Source organism: Colletotrichum acutatum (assembly GCF_030867785.1).
Source record: "Colletotrichum acutatum strain CBS 112980 chromosome Unknown BDZ83scaffold_41, whole genome shotgun sequence".
Classification (NCBI taxonomy): domain Eukaryota; kingdom Fungi; phylum Ascomycota; class Sordariomycetes; order Glomerellales; family Glomerellaceae; genus Colletotrichum; species Colletotrichum acutatum.
This window is the reverse complement of record NW_026849035.1, coordinates 96,032-116,621: the sequence shown is the minus strand read 5'-3', so window position 1 is coordinate 116,621 and position 20,590 is coordinate 96,032. Positions and strand designations below refer to the sequence as shown.

Here is a 20,590-nt window from a genome sequence, read left to right as displayed (position 1 = left end):
GACGGCGGCATGAGACGAGAATCACATCCAAAGAGATCGTCGCACATGACTCTCTGGCCAAACTCGACTTGACAGGCATTGCATGTCCCTTGCCCGTGGACCATGCCCATTGACCCCCCCCCCCGTCTACTCCGTCTACACAGTCGCTAACGCCGTCCCATGCCTCATGTCATGTCGGCTACCCGCCCCCCTCGAGTTCCCGTGCGCCCGTTCGGACGACTTGCACCTCGAGTCGTGAGATTGGCGTCCTGGCGTCCACCAACTCAACGCCCGCCAACGCCACATTGGCTCAAAAAGTTTGCCCGCCCATCTCCTCTGCTCTAGTGTCCGTAGCTCCACGCCCGATCTCTTCTCTCCCCCCCCCCCCATTTTCCTCCCTGGCTTTCCTGTCGATCCAAGAAGCCCGAGCACACCCTCTAGACTCTTGTTCCCTACCAACTCCGTACGCCGTATGATGTATCCGGTCTCCATAACCTACCTTGCCTACCTACGAATACTCCGTACTTCAAGAGTCAAAGCATCAAAGAAACCAGAAAAACCCACTTCATCAACAGACACGCGCGCCCGTTTGGCCCCAAGCTGTTGGTAACCCACCCCTCGATCTGTTGTCTCGCTTTGAAGCTTGTTCTGAGTCGTGTTCCCCCCATCTGCCGATAAGCACTCTGTTTGCCATTTCCCACCGGTCTCAAAACTCTCCCGTCCTCCCTTCCTTTAGGCTTCAGGCTTCAGCTCGCCCTGGCCATCCATTCAGCTGCTTGCCGGCCGCCCGCCAACATTGCTTTTCCCGATCCGGTCTCCGCTGCTTGCCGTTCTTAATCCCTTCCCTCCCAGACGATCCTCTCTCTCCCTCTCGTCACTTTCACTCCCTTCAACACCAAGTTAGTTCCTTCACGTAATTACCTACCTACTCTCGGCACCATTCCATCATGCCATCAAAGTGACAGGTCAACAATGGAGGCAACCACAGTCGATGAGGCTGTGTCGTCTCTCAAAGAATTATACGCCGAGGGCACAGAACATTACACCCACTGGAAGAGGAAACGTACACTTGGGAACCACTACTGTCGGAAATCATCAGACTCTGGTGTTCGAAGGGATGTCATTACATGTGCTTTGAGCATCTCTTTGGAACTTGCGAGGAACCAAATCGAGGAGACATATGACATTGCGACTGTTCTTATTGGAACCGACTTCTCCACCGGCGATAGTGAGTTTCCACCCCCATCGACCATCGACGTCGCAACCCGTTTTCCATCTGTCTGCAGCCACGCTAATAGCATCAACAGCACCATGCCGGGATATGCTTTCCAACCAGCTGTTCAACCTCAGTAGTCGGGTTTCCCACCTACGCCGGGTCTCTTCTGACTCGAGCTTCACTGGGCTTCTCAACATCTCAGATATCATACAGACATCCGAGTCTGTCAGAATCGCCTCGGTCCAGGCCCTCGGTGCCTTATATCACCGTCTCGCCGCCGGACGCCCAGATATCCCCGAGCACCTTCCCATTCCAAAGCCCCGCTCGCGGCATGTGAGGCCCATCTCGCAATACTCAAGTAATCCGTCATTCGATAATCATAGTGTCATATCTGAAGATGAAGACGACAACGACGTTGAAGAGGAGGAGGAAGACGACGACATGTCGACGACCATGACCATCAGCACCGACCAAGCACCCTTCCAATCAGAACCGCCCTCACCTCCACCAACACCACCAACACCAAAAGCCATCGCCAGCGACGCCGTCTCCATCTTCGCCCCCTCGGAAGCAGACACAACCAGCACCACCGCCTCGGCCTTCCTCTGCCCCAAAGTCAGCGTTTTCAGCATGTTCTGCCCAGAGGCCATGACGCTGCAGGTCGACCTTTCCAAGCCGATCCCCGACGCGCCCAAGAGGTGCAAGTGCGGCTACCGATGGAACCCGCTGCTGCCCGGCAACAAGGACTATATCGTCCTCAAGGACGGCTTCCGCATGTCGAGCCGGTTCCTGGCCAAGTCGCACTCGGACAGGAATGTATTTGCGTGCTGTCTCTGCGTGCCGACGGGGACGACGGATAATTACGAGTCGGCGGACGCGTTGAGGGCGCATATTAATCTCTATCATCGCAAGTGGCAGATCTTGCATGATCGAGATATTCACTAGGGATTTTTCATTGTGACGGGGTGTACTCGTCGACGGGGTGGCCTTTACCCTTGGCGTGCGGGCACGTTGATCGTCTTCTTCACTTGATTGGTGGCGTTTCTGATACCTCTTGATTTTACGATTGGTTCTTCAGTTTGTACAGTGTGTTTTTTGTATCGTAGGGCGCAAAGGAGTGTTCAGGTGATTGAAAAGCCGGGAAGGGGTTGAATACCACAGGAGCTAGGTAGGATTGGACATATATGATACCCATCGGGAAGAGAGCGCTCTCTCTTTTCGGAATTTAATTGGTTAAACTATCAACATTGCTAAAAGTCGTGAAGGAACCGGGTGCCTCTCTTTGTGTTTTCAACGGCAATTTGAAGCGATGAGGCAGGTTCCCAACTTGCTTCTAACCGATGTTGAGCTGCCGTATTTGACCTAGGCCATCAAACAAACTTGCGCGATGGATCGCTTTAGTGTTGAAGGACGCTACTAGAGATGCACGTCGCTAATGCAAGGCACGGATGGGACTCGGATTGGACGTTGAGGTAGGGGTTTAGGGTAGCTGAAAAAAACTAAACTAGAAGTTTGATGCTTGGTTGATGAGGGTTTGTGATGCCGTTGTATCTAATTGCATGAGCTGGATGCGAAGGTTGGAACTAGTCGACGTGATTGTGAGAAACCTGTCGTTTTCCAGCTCATATCCCAGGATATAGTGAAGTAGTCCACTTACACAGGAGATACTCACCATTTCTCCGATACTTTCTCCTCCTGTCTCACTCACTTTCTCGCCACAGTTCAATTCAGAACTGGCCGTACCACATACAAGTCCGCACGATGCAGGTATACCGGTTACTGATGACGGTTTCTGCGTGATGCCGGGACACTCGAAAGTCTCGCACTGCTCAAGGAGCTCGGTGATCTTGTGGCCACAGCGGTGGTGGATGAAGACCTTGCGTTGACACATCCACGCTTTCCTCTTTCGTCGTCGGGAGTTGAGTGCGGCGGTGAAGACACTCAAGGTGGACGACGGCAGGGTTGAGCCGGGGGTTGAAGGGGGTTGCTAGGCTTGGGGAATGTTTTGAGTCGCGGTGAAGGGTCGTCTGGTGCGATTTAATACGAATTCTGTGCTGCCCCGTTGCGAATATGCCGTGGTGGTTCCATAGCTGTACCCGTAGCCATAGGTAGGCTCTATTTGTTTCAAACCCCTGATGACGGGCCCGAGCTGGCCCAGTAAGTGTAACCGCGACAGAGACTGCCCTGGTCAAATGACCACGGTGCCGGGGGTTGGTGGTGATGGAGTTGGAGAGGATCGTCGTTGTCTGGCCAGGGGGAGAAGCTCACAAGTCAACGGTCTCCCGTGGTCCTTGATGAGTTGATACAACGACGAGTTGTGACACAAGTTTCGAGGTCTTGAAAAGATAACTAGCAGTACATTTTGGAAACAATCCCTAGGGACCATGTGGGAAGACATGGTGAGCTGGGTATAACTCCGGCAGAGGGTCGCATTGTCTTCGGGAGAGATACAGATACTTCTCATGACAGCTTGGCATGTTTCAAGTAGAAGCTGCAGATAAACATCGTATCTCGCATTGTAAGATCTCAGATACGTACGGACGACTCATCTACCTCATCATTGCAGACATCGTGTGTTTGTCTGACAACTTGAAGAAGCTGAATAAGCTCAGCGCAATGTCGTCGAGACATTGCCGTCTTGCAAAAGCAAATCGCATGACACCTTGCTGAAAGTGTGGATCATCAAATGTCGGACAACTTCAATGGTCTCATGTAGTAAACAGAAATCTGTTTCTGTTATAGCAATTGCAAACATGATGAATTTGTTACTTGATGGGTTGGTGAACTTGGTATTTGTTTACTTGGATGCTCTGTGGCTGTGGCTGTGGCACAGTGTGGGTTCCTCTGGCCCGGCAGTCATAAGCGCCCCGCAAAGCGGTTCGAACGCTCCGAGGCGGGGCACGTGGGGTATTTGGGTGGCTCCGTAGACAGTGTGAGGTCATTCAATGTCAACAAAACAACCTTTCTCACCTTACCTCACCTACGGAGTACAACTCCTCACCTGTACACCTGGTCACCTTGACCACCACCTCGAGCTGCACCTTGTCCTGACTCACCCAGGAGCTTCGCCTTACCTTGACAGCTCCTTTAAGCTTCATCCATCATCGCGATTCCCTCCGACAGGCCTACGCTGGCCCTCACACCCCATGCCGTTTTCCCGACTCACCCAGACACCCGACTAAAGTGGCCTCTCCGTCTACGTCTGGCGAGCAAACAACCATCACAGCTGCCTTCTTCTGGGCCATGATCTAGACCTTTCTGTTGGTCCGACGACCCCAGTGTAGCATACCAAGATCGACCGGCCATGTCGCTGATCCCATACCACCCGCGCGAAGGTCGCGAAATCGTCCTGTTGGTCTACCTTTATTCTGCTTCCTCTTGGTCGAAGAATGCATCTTGCTGACAGTGCTTTCCTTTAGCCGACACCGCAACGCTATAGTAGTCCGTGACCCTTCCTCCCAGAGACTCGAGATCCGTGGCCTGTCCGAATGCCCGACATGCCGCCAGCCCTTGCGATCATCCTCTCCCGAACGTCAATTCGACACCGCTCGCCATCATGATTCCTTTGTCGACCCGAATTACTTTCGCATGCTCCGAGCCGGGGGCCACGACTCTCGCGCCGACCACCATCCCCCGCCCAGCCCCATTCGTCGCATTGTACAACCAAGCTTACCCCACCCGCAAGCTGCCGTAATCGAGGAAGCCGAAGACGCCGAGTTCATTTCGAGTACACCCTCGGTCCAAGAGGGCAGCCGCATCCGCCGCGAGGCTTTCAGTCCTAATTATTTCAAAACATTCTTCGTCGAGGAGAAGGAGCTTGGGCGTGGTGGAAAGGGCGTGGTGCTGCTCGTCCGCCACGAAATCGATGGTTGTCAACTTGGTATGGGTCTCGAGCGATCGATTTCCTATGGAAATACTGACGATAGCTAGGTCACTTTGCGTGTAAGCGCGTGCCTGTGGGCGACGATCACGCATGGTTGGAAAAAGGTAAGAATGGCATGTGCTACGCTTATGAAGATGCAAAAGCTGACTGCGAACCTGTCAGTTCTCATCGAAGTCGAGCTGCTCGCCAAGCTCTCTCACCCGAACTTGGTCTCATACCGCCATGTCTGGCTCGAGGACGTCAAGCTGACACGCTTCGGTCCCAGCGTGGCATGCGCTTTCATCCTACAGCAATACTGTAATGGCGGCGACCTACTCAACTATATCATCGGGGACCAACCCAAGGAAACGACCAAGGAACAGCTCAAAGCTCAGATGCGACGGAAGTCAAAAGGCCAGCTTGAATTGCCTCGTGACCAGTTCGCTTCGCAAAGATTGCTGTCCTTTGAGGAGATTTACTCGCTCTTCAAAGACATCACCTCGGGACTGGCATATCTTCACGCTGCCAATTACATTCATCGCGACCTGAAGCCAAGTAACTGTCTCCTGCATCGAGAGGGTAGCGGTATAATCTGCCTGATCAGCGACTTTGGTGAGGTTCAATCTGAGAATATGGTCCGTAAGTCGACTGGATCCACAGGAACCATCTCTTACTGCGCGCCAGAGGTGTTGAGGAGAGATTTGACGACTGGACGTTATGGCAATTTCACCACAAAGTCCGACATATTCTCTCTTGGCATGATTCTCTACTTTATGTGTTTTGGTCGTCTGCCGTACCGTAGTGCCAACACCATCAACGAAGAGCTCGAAGATATCGACGAGCTCCGAGCGGAGATCACAGACTGGCAAGGCTTCCAAGACGAACGTAGAGAACGCCCAGATCTTCCCACAAAGTTGTACCAACTTCTTAAGAAGCTTCTTGCTCTGGATCCGTTGCAGCGGCCTAGCGCAAGTGAAGTTCTATCAGCTATGAAAACGGAGTCGACCATGGACGGCGTCCCTCGAGGTAGGAGTTCGAGTCCGTCCATGGGAATCAACGGACGCCGGATACAGAGTCTAGACTCCCCAATGCCGCCAAGCACCCCCGTGCCAGGTTTGTGGCTCATAACCCTTTAGAGATGACGCTATCTATCGAACTGACTTGGTCGCAGATCCCCAAAAGCAGTCGAGGTTCTCCTCGTCCCAGGAAGGGTACAACATCCCTAGCAGGGCAGCAGACAGCGGATCTCCCACTTCGGACATGCCGTCAGGTCTACGAAGACAATCAGACTCAAGCTCCCCGAGGCTACGACCGCAAGCGCAGGTAATGGTGGCTCAACGCAGCCAGGATAGCTTTATCCGCACGACACCAGAGCGAGATGAAAGTGTGGATTCCCTGAAAGACGAACCTCTGAGCTCGCCCCCGCTCCTGATGCCACCCCCTGCTACACCTTTGGAAGCCTTGCGGCACAAGCTCATGATTAGCCGGTTGCGAGCAGGCCAGGTTATGCGCTACAATGCCGGACCTCTACTGGCGGTTGTGCGTCTTGGCTTCTTTTTGAGCAAAATGCTCAGCCTGACACGCCCTTGCTGGCCGTACGTAGTTAGCCCAAACGTCGGCGCGCCATTGGTGATTTTGGCTGCTCTTGATCTTGGTCTTGCCGGTACCGGTACGCGACCAATAACGCCATATGAGCGGGAAACCGGGAGACGTCTGTCCAACGGACTGCCTTGGACTTGGGGCTTACGAGGAAGCGTCATTCTCGCGATACTCCACCTTGTTGTTCTATGGGTTGGAGGGCAGTATAACTCTTTATGCACGACGGTGCCTGGGACTTGGCATCTTTGACTGCGTTGATTTCAAAGTCACCCGTGGATGGGCTTCTGTATCTTTCCTCTGGCTGGTTTCAACTTGGAGCTGCTGCCTGCCGAACGCGCCACCCACTGAACCCCAAAGTCAAATTTCTTCCATTAAAGTCTAAACAAGGTCGACGAGTGTTGACTCTGAAAAGCTGGTGAATAAGTGCTATGAGGGCGTTTCATGACACAAGCATTGTTTTTCATATTTGGAGCAGCGAGTGCGAAAGGACTGGTTAAATTCTTTCTTTTAGGCAGTCCGGTCAATGAAGAAGTTGCCGGTGGCGTATGGCTACCTTTCCCAGTCGGATTGATATTCCAGCGTTAGCATTTGGGAATATTATCTAGGGAATTACTTTACCAAAAAACAATGAACGTACTCGGAATGCGAGCAATCGTCGGATGGGCACCGTAACATTGTCACTGAAAGAAGGAGATTCTGTCCCACCCAACCCCTCACCATCTTGATCTCTCTGTGCCACCTCCTCTTCCGAGAAAGAAGGACTTGGGAATGATGCGCGCAGGAGGTGGTTTGAATGACACCTCCAGCAATAGAAGCTCAAAGTTGTGCCAACACTCGGGTATTGCTTTATCCTGCGGCCCGCGGGAAGCGGTCCATCCCGTGGTGTGGGTAGACCCGCGCGGGAAGCTACGCTGGGTATGCTTCTCCGCGATCTTTCCCGCCTCACTTTCGCACACGATGTCACCGCCGAGGAAAGTTGGCTGCCGGTGTATTCTTGGCTGAGATGATGGGATGGGGGATGTGTATGCGGAGTGAAGGAGTATGTCTCACCGGTCCATCTTATTTTTTGGCTTCTTTTCAGTTTGGATGTACTGTGTAAGTGCGTGAGCTTATTTATGTTGGTGTTTCTTCATATAAGTTTGTATTGCTGCCACACTCCGGATTGCTCAGTAATCCGCGCACGCAGTGTCGTCACGCATCATTAGCCTTTCTAAGCTTTTATATAGGCCTTCAACGCTGTCTTCATATCTGTTTGTACGTGTGTGAAACGAGGAAATCCCATCATGGCGTCCCTTCTCCGAGGTGCGGCTTTCATCACCGGCGCGGCTTCCGGTACGTTTTGACGAACTCCCATTCACTCACGGACTTACTCACGGCAACGATCCCGCACAACCCACCCAAAAGTCCTGGCAGTAACTGTTGAACGCTTCTTTCGTTAACATAAACCACTAAAAACAACAGGCATCGGCCAAAAAACAGCCCTCGCCTTCGCCCGAAACGGCATCACCCGCCTCGCCATAACCGACATCAACACCCAAGCCCTCGAGGCCACGAAATCGCTCCTCGGCGAGAAGTACCCCTCCACCGAGGTCCTGACGCTTCCCTTGAACGTCCGCGACGCGGCTGAAGTAAAAGCCGGCATCGCGGAGACGGTATCGCGCTTCGGGCGCGTCGACGTGGCTGTTAACAACGCGGGGATCGCGGGCAAGGGGCAGTTGACGCACGAGGTTGACGAGGAGGAGTTTGGCGGGGTTGTGGATGTTGACTTGTACGGGGTGTGGAGGTGTCAGAGGGAGGAGATTAGGGTTATGTTGGAGCAAGAGTATGTTTCTTTTCTTCTCCTTTCTGCGGTATTTACTCGGGTGTCTCTTGGTGAGTTTGGTATTCAAGTGATGTTGTATCTAGGGACCTCGGAATGAGACGCGGTCGTGGCGCCATTATCAACGTGGCTTCTATCTTTGGCGTCGTCTCCCCTTCGCTCTTCATGGCGCAGACGGCGTATTCGACTGCGAAGCACGGTACGTCGTCAACTTGCCCCCTTCCCTTCCCCGCTTCCCCCTCCCCTTCCTTTCTTCCAGAGAGAAACACGGTAAAGCATGTGGCACAATTCGGGTACTAAAACCAAAAAACAAAATAGGAGTCATGGGCCTGACGAAGAGCGACGCAAACAACTACGGCCGTCAAGGCATCCGCATCAACGCGATTTGTCCCGGCTGGATCGAGACGCCTATCGTGAAGCCCTTTTCCCGCGAGGCGGGGAGCCCGCTGAGTCGGTATATTGAGATGACACCGTTGCAGAGGCTGGGTCAGCCTGAGGAAATTGCTGATTGTGAGTTTTTTTTTTCGTTGTTGGTTTCTCAATGCCTTTTTTTGTTATCCCAAGTATATTCATGATGGTGTCTTTCGATTTTAGTAAAGTGGACTAACGGGATAGTAATATAGGCATCACATTTCTCGCTTCTGATATGAGTAGTTTTATGCAGGGGTCTGGGTTGGTTGCTGATGGTGGGTTTACGGCTCATTAGTCTCATTGGTGAGATGAAAGGTGTGAGATGAGGGCGGGTGGTTTTTATCGTGGTGATCTTGACAATGTGGGAGAATCTGAGTATTTTATGTCACTTGTGTTGATGGCGTTGGAACACGTAGTTCACAGAAGAAGCGATCTATTTAATTATGCTCAAGACTGGCAAATCCCTATTTACAACGCTACGCATAGACAACTCAGGTACAAATGTCAAAAAATGAATCAAGCCCGTAGACTCCCGCAGACCACCAACGCCCAAGCTGAAGTAACGAAGAGTGAGAGAGAACAAGGGGGGAATGCAAAAGAAGAAGAACCGAGTCTGTTTTCCCATGCGATAAGATCGACTCAGAAGCTCAAAAAGTCCAGTTCGTGGTTTCTAGGCGCTTCGTCCGCCGGACGTCTCTCTGCCTTACCGGCAATTGAACTCTGCACCAGCTCAATCAGACTCACAGAGGTCATGGTATCCAGGCCATCATCGGTACCCATCCATTCCATGGCGTCATGGCCATAGGGCCCGAAACCTCCTTGATCCATTACTGTGTCCTTGGCCTCGCTCTTGAGACTGCTCTGATTGGGTTCCTCTTTGTGGACCTTTTGCTGGCTTTCACGGTTACTTTCCCCTCCTCCACTGAGCTGGAAGCTGGAGAGTGAATCGATACCGATCCCGGATGCTCCAGACTCCCAATCGTTCAGTTCCAAATCGCCATAACGCAGATGCGCCTTTTGAGACGGCGATGCGTTGCCGTTGGTCGTGACATCCTGTGCCCAGCTGTTGGACAGTGGCGAAACAAAAATGCAATCCTCTACAGGCTTGCTCTTGACATCCGAAGCGTCGTCTTCTCTATCATTATCTATCGCCGAACCGTTGAGAAAGTCTAGATTAAATAGCTGATGATCGTTTCCGCCTGAATGATACGCCGCGGGCTCTAGGGGAGAACCGATGTTTGCGTACACGTTGCTCTGCGACGACCTGCGCGTCGATGGCTGCATCTTGGCGCCGAAGAAAGGCAAGGGCGGGCGAGCGAACTCAGACGCTCTTCGACTGCTCGTCGATGGTCGGCGTCTTTTGTTCGGTTGGGTGTCCCGGACTTCAGCTTCACGTCTAGCTGGTAGAACGGAGTAAACGCTGTCCATTTTGCCTCTCCAGCCTGGGCTTGAAAGTAGGCTCTTTTCGCTGCCCGTCAGTATGACTGGCGGCTGGCTGACGCCGTCGGGACTGTCGTTATCGGTCCGCAGTTTTCCAAGGACTGCCTTCAGTAGGTTGTCCATGCGTGCCGCTGGTTGGTAGGCTTGACTCATGTCGCTGATGGCGCTGGCCAGAATCTCTAGGTATCCGAGGTACGTTCGCCTATCAGATTCGCAACGGTGATGTGCAAGTGCCGCAACTAGAGCAATGGCCGCAGTACCGGCGTGCTGAATGCCGGTGATGAATATCTTGGTTCCGTCAAACCGTTGTCGGTGTTGCCAGAATATCCTCGCCACTCGAATGGCGTGGAAACTACAAATGCTGCGCGATGACGCAACTCGGCCTGTGTCTAAGGTTGATTGTGACATGTCCGTCCCTAGGGAATGGTTGAAGTGATGATGGTCGGACGTGTCTTTGGAGTCGGAGCTCGAGTTCGGCGTCAGATTTGCATCAGTGCTAGTGGTATCGCCAGAAACTTCGTCGTAATTCGCCCACGAACGATGCAGCAATATCATCGAGACGTGATATTGCTGGTGAAGAAGGAAATAGCTGAACGGTGCATGCTTGATGTTGGCAGGCTTCCACTGCAAATATTCCGGCAACCGCCTATACCAATTCTGCAATTGGCGATCGAGGTTGGTGCTTTGAATATACGCATCTTCTTCGCCATACGCTCCGTCTCTCTTATGAACACTCGCTGGTACTTGCCGGCTGTCTCTAGCTTCCACTATACGACCCGCAAGCTCCATCAACTCGACGAGCTGGTCGTAGATCTCCACAATTTGATTCTCCTTGTTAGTGGGCCCAGGCGTTCCCATGAGCGACGTGAGCTGTGAGAAGCGCCGTGATAGCAGATCCATGCCGACATCTTGGCTTTTGATGCTCGTGGGCCGACCCAGAAATAGGGACCAATATTTGTCGTATATCACGCAGGCTCTCATCACCATGTGACGGATGTCGACCTCCTGTTCGTCAAAACCACTGTTGCGGCAGTCCAAATGGAGCCCGATGTCAAAAGCTAATCTGTTCGCCATCCCTGATGAAGCAGAGTTATTATGAGTTCTTTGAAGAGGCACACGATCAGCTTACCAGCATACATCCACCCAGTATTATCTCTGCCAACGCCGCATTCCAGATCGCCGAGAAGAAGGAGGGCTTGTACGCTTGGTATCCCACCAGGTCTCTCGAGTTCGACATCGAGCATGTACTTGGCCTCCCTGTGCAAAGTGCTCTCCCGGTTCCCCAAAGCCATTCTCTTCATTTCATCACGACTGCAATCAGCAAATCGGAAACCCATAGCCAAGATCGCGATATGCAGGAACGACGAGTAGAACTTTGGGCTTTGCGACTCTCGATCGGATTCGAACGATTCCCTGTGGATGATTTTGAGCACACTATTGTAGTGCGTCCAGAAACTGTTCATGAGGTAGTCGTGAGTCGTCGCCGTCAGTGTCCGAATAATGCGCTCAGCACGCCGTATCTGCTCTGATGGTTCACGAGACCGCAAGCTATCACTAGTGTCGGCGTAGTAAACATGGGAGTTGGCCGTCGGGCCGAAGAAGCGGAGCCGTCCAGATAGTTGGTCAAATGAAAGATTCCCTCTCGTCGATAGAAGCCTGTGAACAACGTTCTCTTGCGTTGGGTCCAGCATACGGAACGCAGATTGTTCTTCTGCAGCAACATGGAAGCAGGGGCTGGCGGTGGACGCGTTTTCGGCGTGGTCGCTGCCCTGTACTGAGTAGTCATCGTTTCCAGAGTCCGGAGGTGAGGGGACCTCGGGGGCAGTTGGTCTCTTGACTGGAACCTTTCTTTGCTCTCTTGGCTCTTCCGATAACTGCTGGGTCTCGTGTCTCGTCTTCGGGGGATGCACGGCTGGTGGAGGTTGAACACCCTTTTCCTGCAGCATGCCCTCAAGCATCGCAATGCGATCGGACAAAGACGACATGTACGCCTTTGATATTGGTCTGGTGATTGTGTCAGCATTTCAGACAACACTGAAGTCAACTGGGAAAATTCAGCTCTCAAGTATACATACCGCCGCCGCTCATCGTCATTCTTGATAACGCACTCATTACCTGCCTTTTTGCACTGGACGCACTCCGACTCGCCCTTTGGAACCACACAGCGAATTCTTCTGTCCCGACAAGAGGCGCAGGCAACAGATGCTCTATGCCTTACCTGTTGGGTCTTGGCTTGGCGGGTTGAAGGTATGCGAGAGGTAGTATTTTCTTGTGCGGTGATTCCGGTATCATCGTTTGAGCCTTGCCCGGCTTCATTCTTGATGATGGTCATGATCTCGTATCCTACGGTTTTGTAAAGAGCCACAGCTTTCCGGGTAATAAAGGAATTATACGTGGAAACGTGCAAGGTATCACGATGATGGAATTGCGCAAGCGACGATCCAGACGAGTTTGAGGAAGAATACTGGAAAACGAGTGCAAAATCAGATGAGGGATGGCTGTCCAACGGCGAGAATGCCGAAGATGGAGGACGAGCAAGTACAAAAGTGTCGAGGCTCAATGCTGGACTCCACCGTGACGACAAACAACAGGGCCCTGGGAGTGTCACGCAGGCATGCCACCCCTCTTTCAGGTTTCGTTCAGGTTGTTGGCCAGGAGAGGGATGCCGGCTTGGTAGAGGCAGCGGAAGGGCAGTGGATCCCGGGCAAGCAAGCTCAGATGTGGTGGGATGGAATGGTGCAGGTGCAGGCGGAGGTGCATGGCGAGGAGACGGTTCGAGACAGCTTGTTTCCCCAATCTTACACACGCAGCGAGCCACTGCGGATCCGAACCCAAAGCTTGGCTGCGTTGGGGGATTCGTGAAAGCTCCGAGCTCGGGACTGGAGTCCGGGATGGTCCAGCGAATGCGACACTTGTCGCGTCGGTGAATCTCACTCTTGCCCGATAGACTAGGAGAAATAGTTGAACTAAAGCAGCCCAATGGAACCAGAGCACTCCGTTACCCCAGACGGAGGGAGCTTGATGCTGGATATCCGGCGAACCCACAGTCAATGGTCTGGGGATAGTGGGCCACGAGAGGCTGGAGGAGCCAGGGCTGGGTCGGCCATATGGAGACCACAAAGAGAGGGGTATACTGGTATGGGACGACGACGACAAGAATCCATGTCGGCAGGATGTTGTCCGAGGGGAGAATGAAAAAGGTCTGGACGCCCCATTGACAAAGATGGTTGCACGTCGGATGCGGGGAAGATTGTGAGGTCCACCGGATGCCGCAGATGGACGGCGCAGTGACATTGAACGTCGAGATCCGATGTCGAATTAGACGACGCGGATTTGCCGACAGTTTTCCGCGGCGGACGAAGCGGACAACAGCTGGGGTTGGCTCCCTTCCCTAGAAGCTGACGACATGTTGACGGTCCAGGAAGGATGGGCCATTACGTCATTGTAGGTAGAGTATAGCAGAGAGCATCGTCGTATTGAGAAGAAAAGTCTGGACTTTCTCTGGATCTTGTTAATAACTAAATGTGAAGGAGAGTTGACCAACATGTTGGTGTAAATTGAACATGATGAAAAGAGGTTGGTTGAGGAGGTTGAGAGACAAGACACGGCAGGGTACGTACTCGTCGAGTGGAGATAGGGTTGGCCAATCATATGATAGTAAAGCAGCCCCGCGTTATCTCCGCAGCGGCAAGGATGAATCAGCATCGCTAGCGCCAGCCCCACACTCTGACTCGTCCCCTCACCTCGGCCTGGCAGCAAGAGCTACCCTGCGGAATCACCCCACCTGCCCGAGGGAAACAACAGCTCACGGCACCGGATTCAACTCAACTGAACTACTGTATCCATGATTGAGGCACACATCGCCGTTACTTGCTAATTCTGTCTATAGTATACCATTTGTCTCTCTAGTTCACATCTCTTTGCAACTTGTCACGTGCAAACACGAACCGACTCCCAAAATGGGCTCTCAAGACTATCCGAGCCTCCTGCTCCTCCCGCTCCCCACCCAGCCACCATCGCGGGCCTCGCTCAGCGCCGCATACCGTCCCTCCTTACAGGCAGTCCTATCCAAACTCAAGAACCAAAGTCAGTCTTCTGTCCTTATTGTGGCCGTCGTTGGCCCTCTTCTCCGCGGGGCATCACCAAAAACCAAATCGCTGTCATGGCCGGCTGCCCAGTCTCTCATCGCCGGTCTCTACAGTCTCATCGCCCTGATATGCGCCGAGCAGGCCATTGCCAGCGATGTCGACGGCGGACCTGGCGCGGTTGACGCACGCGTCGTCTTGGTGGACCACGATGCCAATCGGAGGTTCGCCCCGGATTTTCAGGCCGCCATCGATCCTAATAACACAACGGTCGTGGACCTGCCGACCTTTGCCTCGGCATACCACCCTTGGAACTTCATCTTCCATATCAATAGTGAACAAGGCTATCGTACATTATCGACATATCTCAAGTTTGCTGAGAGCAGGCAGACGATTCTGCAATCGCAGCTAGTAGTTGTCGAGGCAGGTCTGAGTATGAATGTCGAGGGATCGAGCGAGGATCCAGTGGAAGACACCCCGGGATACAACATCGTGTGTCTAGGGGGCACATTCGATCATTTACACCCAGGTCACAAGTTACTTCTCACGGCGGCCGTACTTCTACTTCGGGTGCCTGTCAAGGACGCGACGTCGAGTTGTCGCTTGATCGTCGGGATCACCGGAGACCAGATGCTGGTAAACAAGAAACACGCAGAGCTCGTGCAATCCTGGGATGACAGAACCAATTACACTCTCGAATTCCTATCATCCCTCCTCGAGCTAAACAAGAGCGGGTGGAAGAAGAAAACAAGCCCGGCAGAAACGGTGACGAGACAACCGGGCCGCGTCGAGGCTACCTTCCGTGACGGCGCCATCATCGTCGAGTGCGTCGAGTTCCAGGATGTCTATGGCCCGACGGTAACGCTGGAGGAGATGGATGTGCTCGTGTACTCAGGGGAGACGCGATCAGGAGGAAAAGCCGTCAACGACAAGCGGACGGCGCAAGGGTGGAAGCCGCTGGAGACGTTTGAAGTAGAGGTTTTGGACGCCAGCGAGCAGGGCGAGGGGACGAGCGAGACGGAGAACTTTGCGTCCAAGATTAGTAGCACGGCGATTCGGCAGCAAAAGGCTGAGGCGGCGGCAAAGGCAACGGCGACAGCGAGGCCAGAGAGCAAAAGCCGGCTAGCCTAGGTAGCTCATAGTGAGTATGACGGTGGAAATATCACGATTATTGGACAGAGGCTTGACTTCTATGATGCGTTTGATGTTTGTGGGATTTTGGCATCTTTGCTCACGCTTAGTTTTGCCCCTTAAACAGGGTCGTTATAATGCTTCGATTCACATGAAGCGTCTGGAAGAGTCCCCGAATAAGGTCCCAGGCAGGCCGTTGCCCAATATCCCATCACCTGAGGCAAAGGCCAGTAAACTCAACGGCCTTGTGTCCAACGTGCCGTATCACATGTAAGCCTGGCTCAACAATCAACCTTACAAAACGTTACATCCAAACCGTTTGGGCTGCTTCCAAACTGCTGCGTCAGCTGTCTCTGACGTAGAAGCTTGCGGACCATCGTGCATAGCCGTCTGGTCTCTGACTGGTCTGCTTCTTCCGAAACATTGCTTGACCGGTACGCCTTCCTCCTTTTCTCCCTGCATTCGGTATGCCGGTGGGAGCTCTGCCATCGCGCTTTTCTATAGTCCTCCATACAGCTGGTCGGATAGCGCCCGATGGCGTGATACTTTTTTGACGTTCTCTGACGTAGATAGAGGACACGTTTCGGAGGATACTCCGGCTTGGAGCATCGTGTTCAATGGGTTCGCAAATTGTGGCTCCATACACTACCTTTATGGGTAGGTGATAAATAATTTAAAGTTTCGTCGTTGCCTACCATCGCCCGGCTGATGTCAAATCTGGATTGTGAGGCCTGGTCCGTACTAGGCTCCGCAAGTCCGGAGACGGCGGCGGGTGGACCCGAACTCTGACCGCGACTAGTGGAGCCGGGATTCACGGTGACGAGATACGGCCCGGCTCACCTGGCGCGGACAGCATTAAACCAATTATGCAAAGGGCCACACGTTCACTGTTCAACTTTTGGAGGAGGCTGGCTGGATCGAGCACTGGGTGTAATGTATATGGTCTTGGTCTTCGTCTATTGTCATCTAATCTTCGTCTACTCTTCGTTTATACTTTTCTACGTATAGTTTGCTGTTCCTCTGTCTTTACTTTGACTTCTCACTCCAAGTCTTCTAGCCTCTTCTATATGGCCTTTTGTTTTCTAAGCCTTTTTCTTCTAGTCAGCTTCGCCGTCTGTGTCGAATGCCCCAATGATATCCAGCTGCAAGCCGTGCTCTCTACACGCTTCCTTGATCTCATGTGAAACTCCAGCATCGCCCTCGGGCACCACAAAAGTCTTCCAGGCTTTGGCGACGACGTCTTTGGTCTGGATCGTGTAGAGAAGGAGATCCGTCACCTCCTCGTCAGAGCCCATCTCGTTGAAAAACTCCAAGACCTCCATCTCTGGCGGGAGACCGACCGAGTGCATGCGCGGCTTCTTGGATGTCTTGCCAAAGAGCTGGTAGTCCCAGTTCATCCTCATGCTCTTGAGCGCCTCGAATTCTCTCATCCTCAACGGTTTGCGACAGCCGAGCGTTGGTGAGTCAATGGTGAACGTCTTGAGTGAGTGGGCCTGGGAGTTGAGGGCGAGGACGTAGTCGGCAAAGTTATCGGAGCTCTCCTCCAGCTCAGGCTTCGGCTCTGCCGTCTGCGTCATGACAAATTCTTCCAGGCCCTCTGGGAATTCGAGGAGGTCTGAGAGCCCGTCATCGTTAATGTCGCACTCGAGAAGGTGTAACTTCTTCAGGCCCGTCTCGTGAGGGCGCTCCATGAAGTCGAATCCTTTCTCGTCGAGTTTGGCGCGTTTGATGATCAGGGTCTCCAGCGTGGGGTGGGCAAAGATGTGGATGTTTTCTCGCAGGTCCCAGTAGGCGTCATCGGCGCACTGGTAGAATAGTGTGCACTCCTTGAGGTACGCCAAATCGAACGGCCCGTTGAAAAGGGTGCCGATGCCGTGTAAGAGGACGTGAGGAACAGCAATGTCGAGTTTCTCCAAATTTGACATAACGGAAAGTGTGCGCGAAAGAGTGTCCGACCGCGTGGGGTCATAGTGAGAGTTGTGAACGGGTGCGTCGAGAGCCAGGCGCGAAAGCTCCTCATTAGGATAAATCAATTTCACCTCATTAATGGCCGAACCACGCCGCGGTCGCCGGCCCAGCGATTCGCTGAAAGTAAGATGAAGCTCCGGGCTCTGGAAGTGAACGCTCTTGTACAAGACGGCATCAGCCAACCTATGGTAACGCTTGTTCAGGCGCGACACATTGCATAGGTCCTTGTGGCAGAGACGGTTCAGCGTCTCGATGAGAAGCTCCTCTGGCAAGGCGGCGAGCTTGTCGCGTTTGGCGTCGTCGCCGTTGACGTCGCCATCAGGGAAGAGCAGCATACTCGTCGCGTCCTCCCGAGTATACCTTCAGGCCCAGCCTTGATGGGGTGATGGTCTTATCTTCCCGTATCGTGGAGACCCTCAGCTGACGGGGGACCTTGCGGCAACAGCGGGGCGGGTTTAAATCGTATGAGCTGTTGAGCAGGGACGGTAGAAAGAAAGTAAGTGAAGTGACCGACTCACTTCAAGAACAAACTCTCCCCAAGAAACCAAAAATCGAACAAGAAATTCTGCAAGCAACAAGGTGCTCTAAACGGTTCACCTCAAGCAGCGTCGGATTGAAAGAATGCGTGGAATGTTTGAAATGCGGAAGTTGCATTTCAGCTGCGTCCATCGTAAGGTGGCCACTGTAACGCACGGCCACTGTGGCTGGGGTGCATGTGTCATCCTGTTTTCGGTTACGGTACGTACCTACCTACCCGGAAAGGTGGATCTGGTTTCGGGGCCACCTCCGGCATGGCATCCACAATGAGGGCCGGGGTCAGCTCCCGACCGGATCCGTTCACCAACAAGGAAGAATTGATGAAGCCAACGCTACCAATGATTGTTGAAAAATACGATAACCCGCTACGGAATGATTCGAGCCTTTCTGAACCTGTCGAACACAGTAAATCAAGAGCTTTTCGTCTCGATTTCCTCCTTGCTGGAACCCCACATCTCATGGCACTGGGTCATGTCAAGCTGCCTATCAAAAGCAAGCAAGTTCGTCAGACCGTATATCATTCCCACGCCGTGAGTTGGCTCAATGAATGTGCGGTCATTGACAATGTGACCACCCACAAGGTCATGCTTCTTCTCCATCTCTTTCCACTTTTCAACATGCTTCACCAGATAGTGCTCGGGCTGAGGGGCAGGGTGATCTGGCAGAGGAGGGGTTCCTCTCAAACCAAAGTATCCGCATATGACCGGCCATCTGTGTCTCCGAAGAAGGTTGAAAGTTGTCACCGGCGTTGTACTTCTGTTTGTGCGTGACGTCCGGATGCAAAGATGCGTAGATGCAAATCTTGGCGAGAATATCTTGGTTGCTTTCGTGGCTGAGATTGTTCCAACACTTTTCGTTGCCCGGGAAGGGATAATCGGCTCCATTTCCTTCGATTTCTGCAAAGAGAGAAAGGTAAATTCCTAGCGTCTGTGCCGCGCAACAAATGTTGTTGTTTGGCACGAAGCCAACAATTGTGTCAGCCCTGACTTCGCACCAAGACCATTTCCTCCCCTCGGAAAGCCGTGACAGTGCATCAATCTGGTGGTAGTAGAATAGCTGCGAGCTGAGCGGTTCGGGAATTCGTGGCAGCGATTCGCGCAAAGGGAGCTCCTTTGCGAACGGAAAGCGATCAATGAGATGGATGCCATACGCCTTGGTGCCTGTTGGAAGGACGACAAATTGCAGGCTTGGCGATAGGCGATCAATGGCAGTAACAGCCTTTTTAACGAGCTGAGTGTTGATCTCGCATTCATTTGCCGGGTCAAGGTTCATAATGTAAGCTGGTAGGTAGTATTAGCACGCGGGCTGGCGTGGACGTAGTTACTGGCGTTGCATACCGCAGAAGTAGACGTGGGTAATCTTCCGGAGATTCTCTACTTTCTTCTGGAGATCGTTTTCGAGAGCTTCTTGCCCACCAGGCGTAAAGATGTTCACACCACTGACGAGGTGAAGCTTCTGGGACATAGGCCACTGAATGGTGTCGTTGGTGATGGGGCGATTGGTGAGGGCCGTCACAGTATCAAATGCATCTTGGCTGGGATAGCCTTGAAGTATGGCATTGGTAATGGCCCATCCAGTAATTCCACTTGAGCCTATATCGTCTCATTAGAACGAGCAAATCATTTGAGGGCAGCGCTACAAACCAAATACTAGGGCATGCTTCTCAGCTGTCTTTGCCATAGTGGCTCCTCAAGCACGCAAACAATGAGTAGAGCGCTTGCTATAATTAGGTTGTTCGTCGGTCGTCACCCATTTACTTGATAAATTCTCTGTAGTTGCGTAATCCAAGATGCAACGGCAATTTAGGATATTGCAAAGGGAGAAGAAGAGGTTGAAGACCAGAGATACAGTAATCCGATAACATTGGTTGCTCAGAAGGATTGGGTCTGACTGCCTTTTTGTTGACCGCTTATCTGCGTGCCAAGATCGCTTATATTCAACAAGTGCCTCTTAAGGAAGCTGGATCTTGAGCCTACGAGCAAGAAGAGGATGGAAGTTGGTTTTCACTGAGGCGCTGTTTGCTCTGCTGCCTGACTTTGAGCTTAATCCAGTCATCACCGTCCACGAGTCCGAGCGGAAGTTAGCACTGAATCCCATACAGTAGACATTGGACGGAACTGGAATACAAGAGATCAAGTCCATCCTAACAGGAGTCTTACTGAGAATAATCCTGTCTTTTCATGTAATAGAAACTTGGTCGGTGAAGGCATCTGTAGAGGCAGCGTTGCAAATGCTGTACTATCCACTATCTGCATGCCCGTGCTTTGAAGCAAGCACGAGGGTGCAACGACCGACATTTACACGGCATCTGTTTGTCTCAGTTCAGCGAAAGAAAATCTACAGAACAATCAAATTATATTGAAATAAATCATTCTAAGTGTGACTATGGTAAGACGGGACCATCCGGACTAAGGTCGTGACCTGGGGGGAGCCATAAGGAGCACAAGCGTAGTAGTGGAAGACACAGCGAGGTATGGAAAGATACTTCTACTCTGTCACATCTCTACAGGGGAACCCCATCCAACTGTCTAAAGTAAACTGAA

At 52.5% G+C, this 20,590-nt stretch overlaps 7 protein-coding genes across 7 annotated transcripts; 4 read left to right on the top strand and 3 right to left on the bottom strand.

Moving 5' to 3' along the window:
• Positions 1 to 1,184: 1,184 nt before the first annotated feature.
• BDZ83DRAFT_619606 (uncharacterized protein) lies at positions 1,185 to 2,434 on the top strand. The gene has a single exon (XM_060508136.1). It carries the CDS (start codon positions 1,301 to 1,303, stop codon positions 2,138 to 2,140), a length of 840 nt encoding a protein of 279 aa, XP_060365509.1. The 5' UTR covers positions 1,185 to 1,300; the 3' UTR covers positions 2,141 to 2,434.
• Positions 2,435 to 4,373: 1,939 nt separating this feature from the next.
• Positions 4,374 to 7,165, top strand: BDZ83DRAFT_302609 (kinase-like domain-containing protein). The gene is made up of 5 exons (XM_060502263.1): positions 4,374 to 4,546; positions 4,615 to 5,075; positions 5,126 to 5,182; positions 5,241 to 6,170; positions 6,229 to 7,165. Exons 1-5 carry the CDS (start codon positions 4,500 to 4,502, stop codon positions 6,903 to 6,905), a joined length of 2,172 nt encoding a protein of 723 aa, XP_060365508.1. The 5' UTR covers positions 4,374 to 4,499; the 3' UTR covers positions 6,906 to 7,165.
• Positions 7,166 to 7,939: 774 nt separating this feature from the next.
• BDZ83DRAFT_719170 (short-chain dehydrogenase) lies at positions 7,940 to 9,181 on the top strand (the record flags this gene model as incomplete). Its single annotated transcript, XM_060512152.1, has 5 exons — positions 7,940 to 7,988; positions 8,118 to 8,478; positions 8,562 to 8,674; positions 8,794 to 8,985; positions 9,099 to 9,181. 5 exons carry the CDS (start codon positions 7,940 to 7,942, stop codon positions 9,179 to 9,181), a joined length of 798 nt encoding a protein of 265 aa, XP_060365507.1.
• A 344-nt stretch (positions 9,182 to 9,525) lies between these two features.
• BDZ83DRAFT_719169 (fungal-specific transcription factor domain-containing protein) lies at positions 9,526 to 12,658 on the bottom strand (the record flags this gene model as incomplete). The annotated part of the gene is given in 5 exon segments (XM_060512151.1): positions 9,526 to 10,031; positions 10,044 to 10,328; positions 10,398 to 11,402; positions 11,456 to 12,330; positions 12,402 to 12,658. The coding sequence occupies 5 exon segments, from the start codon at positions 12,656 to 12,658 to the stop codon at positions 9,526 to 9,528; spliced, it is 2,928 nt and encodes a 975-aa protein (XP_060365506.1).
• A 1,627-nt stretch (positions 12,659 to 14,285) lies between these two features.
• On the top strand, positions 14,286 to 15,542 carry BDZ83DRAFT_719168 (cytidylyltransferase; the record flags this gene model as incomplete). Its single annotated transcript, XM_060512150.1, has 1 exon — positions 14,286 to 15,542. The coding sequence occupies one exon, from the start codon at positions 14,286 to 14,288 to the stop codon at positions 15,540 to 15,542; it is 1,257 nt and encodes a 418-aa protein (XP_060365505.1).
• Positions 15,543 to 16,370: 828 nt separating this feature from the next.
• On the bottom strand, positions 16,371 to 18,149 carry BDZ83DRAFT_619594 (F-box domain-containing protein). Its single transcript, XM_060508135.1, has one exon. It carries the CDS (start codon positions 17,843 to 17,845, stop codon positions 16,640 to 16,642), a length of 1,206 nt encoding a protein of 401 aa, XP_060365504.1. The 5' UTR covers positions 17,846 to 18,149; the 3' UTR covers positions 16,371 to 16,639.
• A 308-nt stretch (positions 18,150 to 18,457) lies between these two features.
• On the bottom strand, positions 18,458 to 19,727 carry BDZ83DRAFT_719166 (uncharacterized protein; the record flags this gene model as incomplete). The annotated part of the gene is made up of 4 exons (XM_060512149.1): positions 18,458 to 18,705; positions 18,752 to 19,327; positions 19,385 to 19,639; positions 19,691 to 19,727. 4 exons carry the CDS (start codon positions 19,725 to 19,727, stop codon positions 18,458 to 18,460), a joined length of 1,116 nt encoding a protein of 371 aa, XP_060365503.1.
• Positions 19,728 to 20,590: the final 863 nt, after the last annotated feature.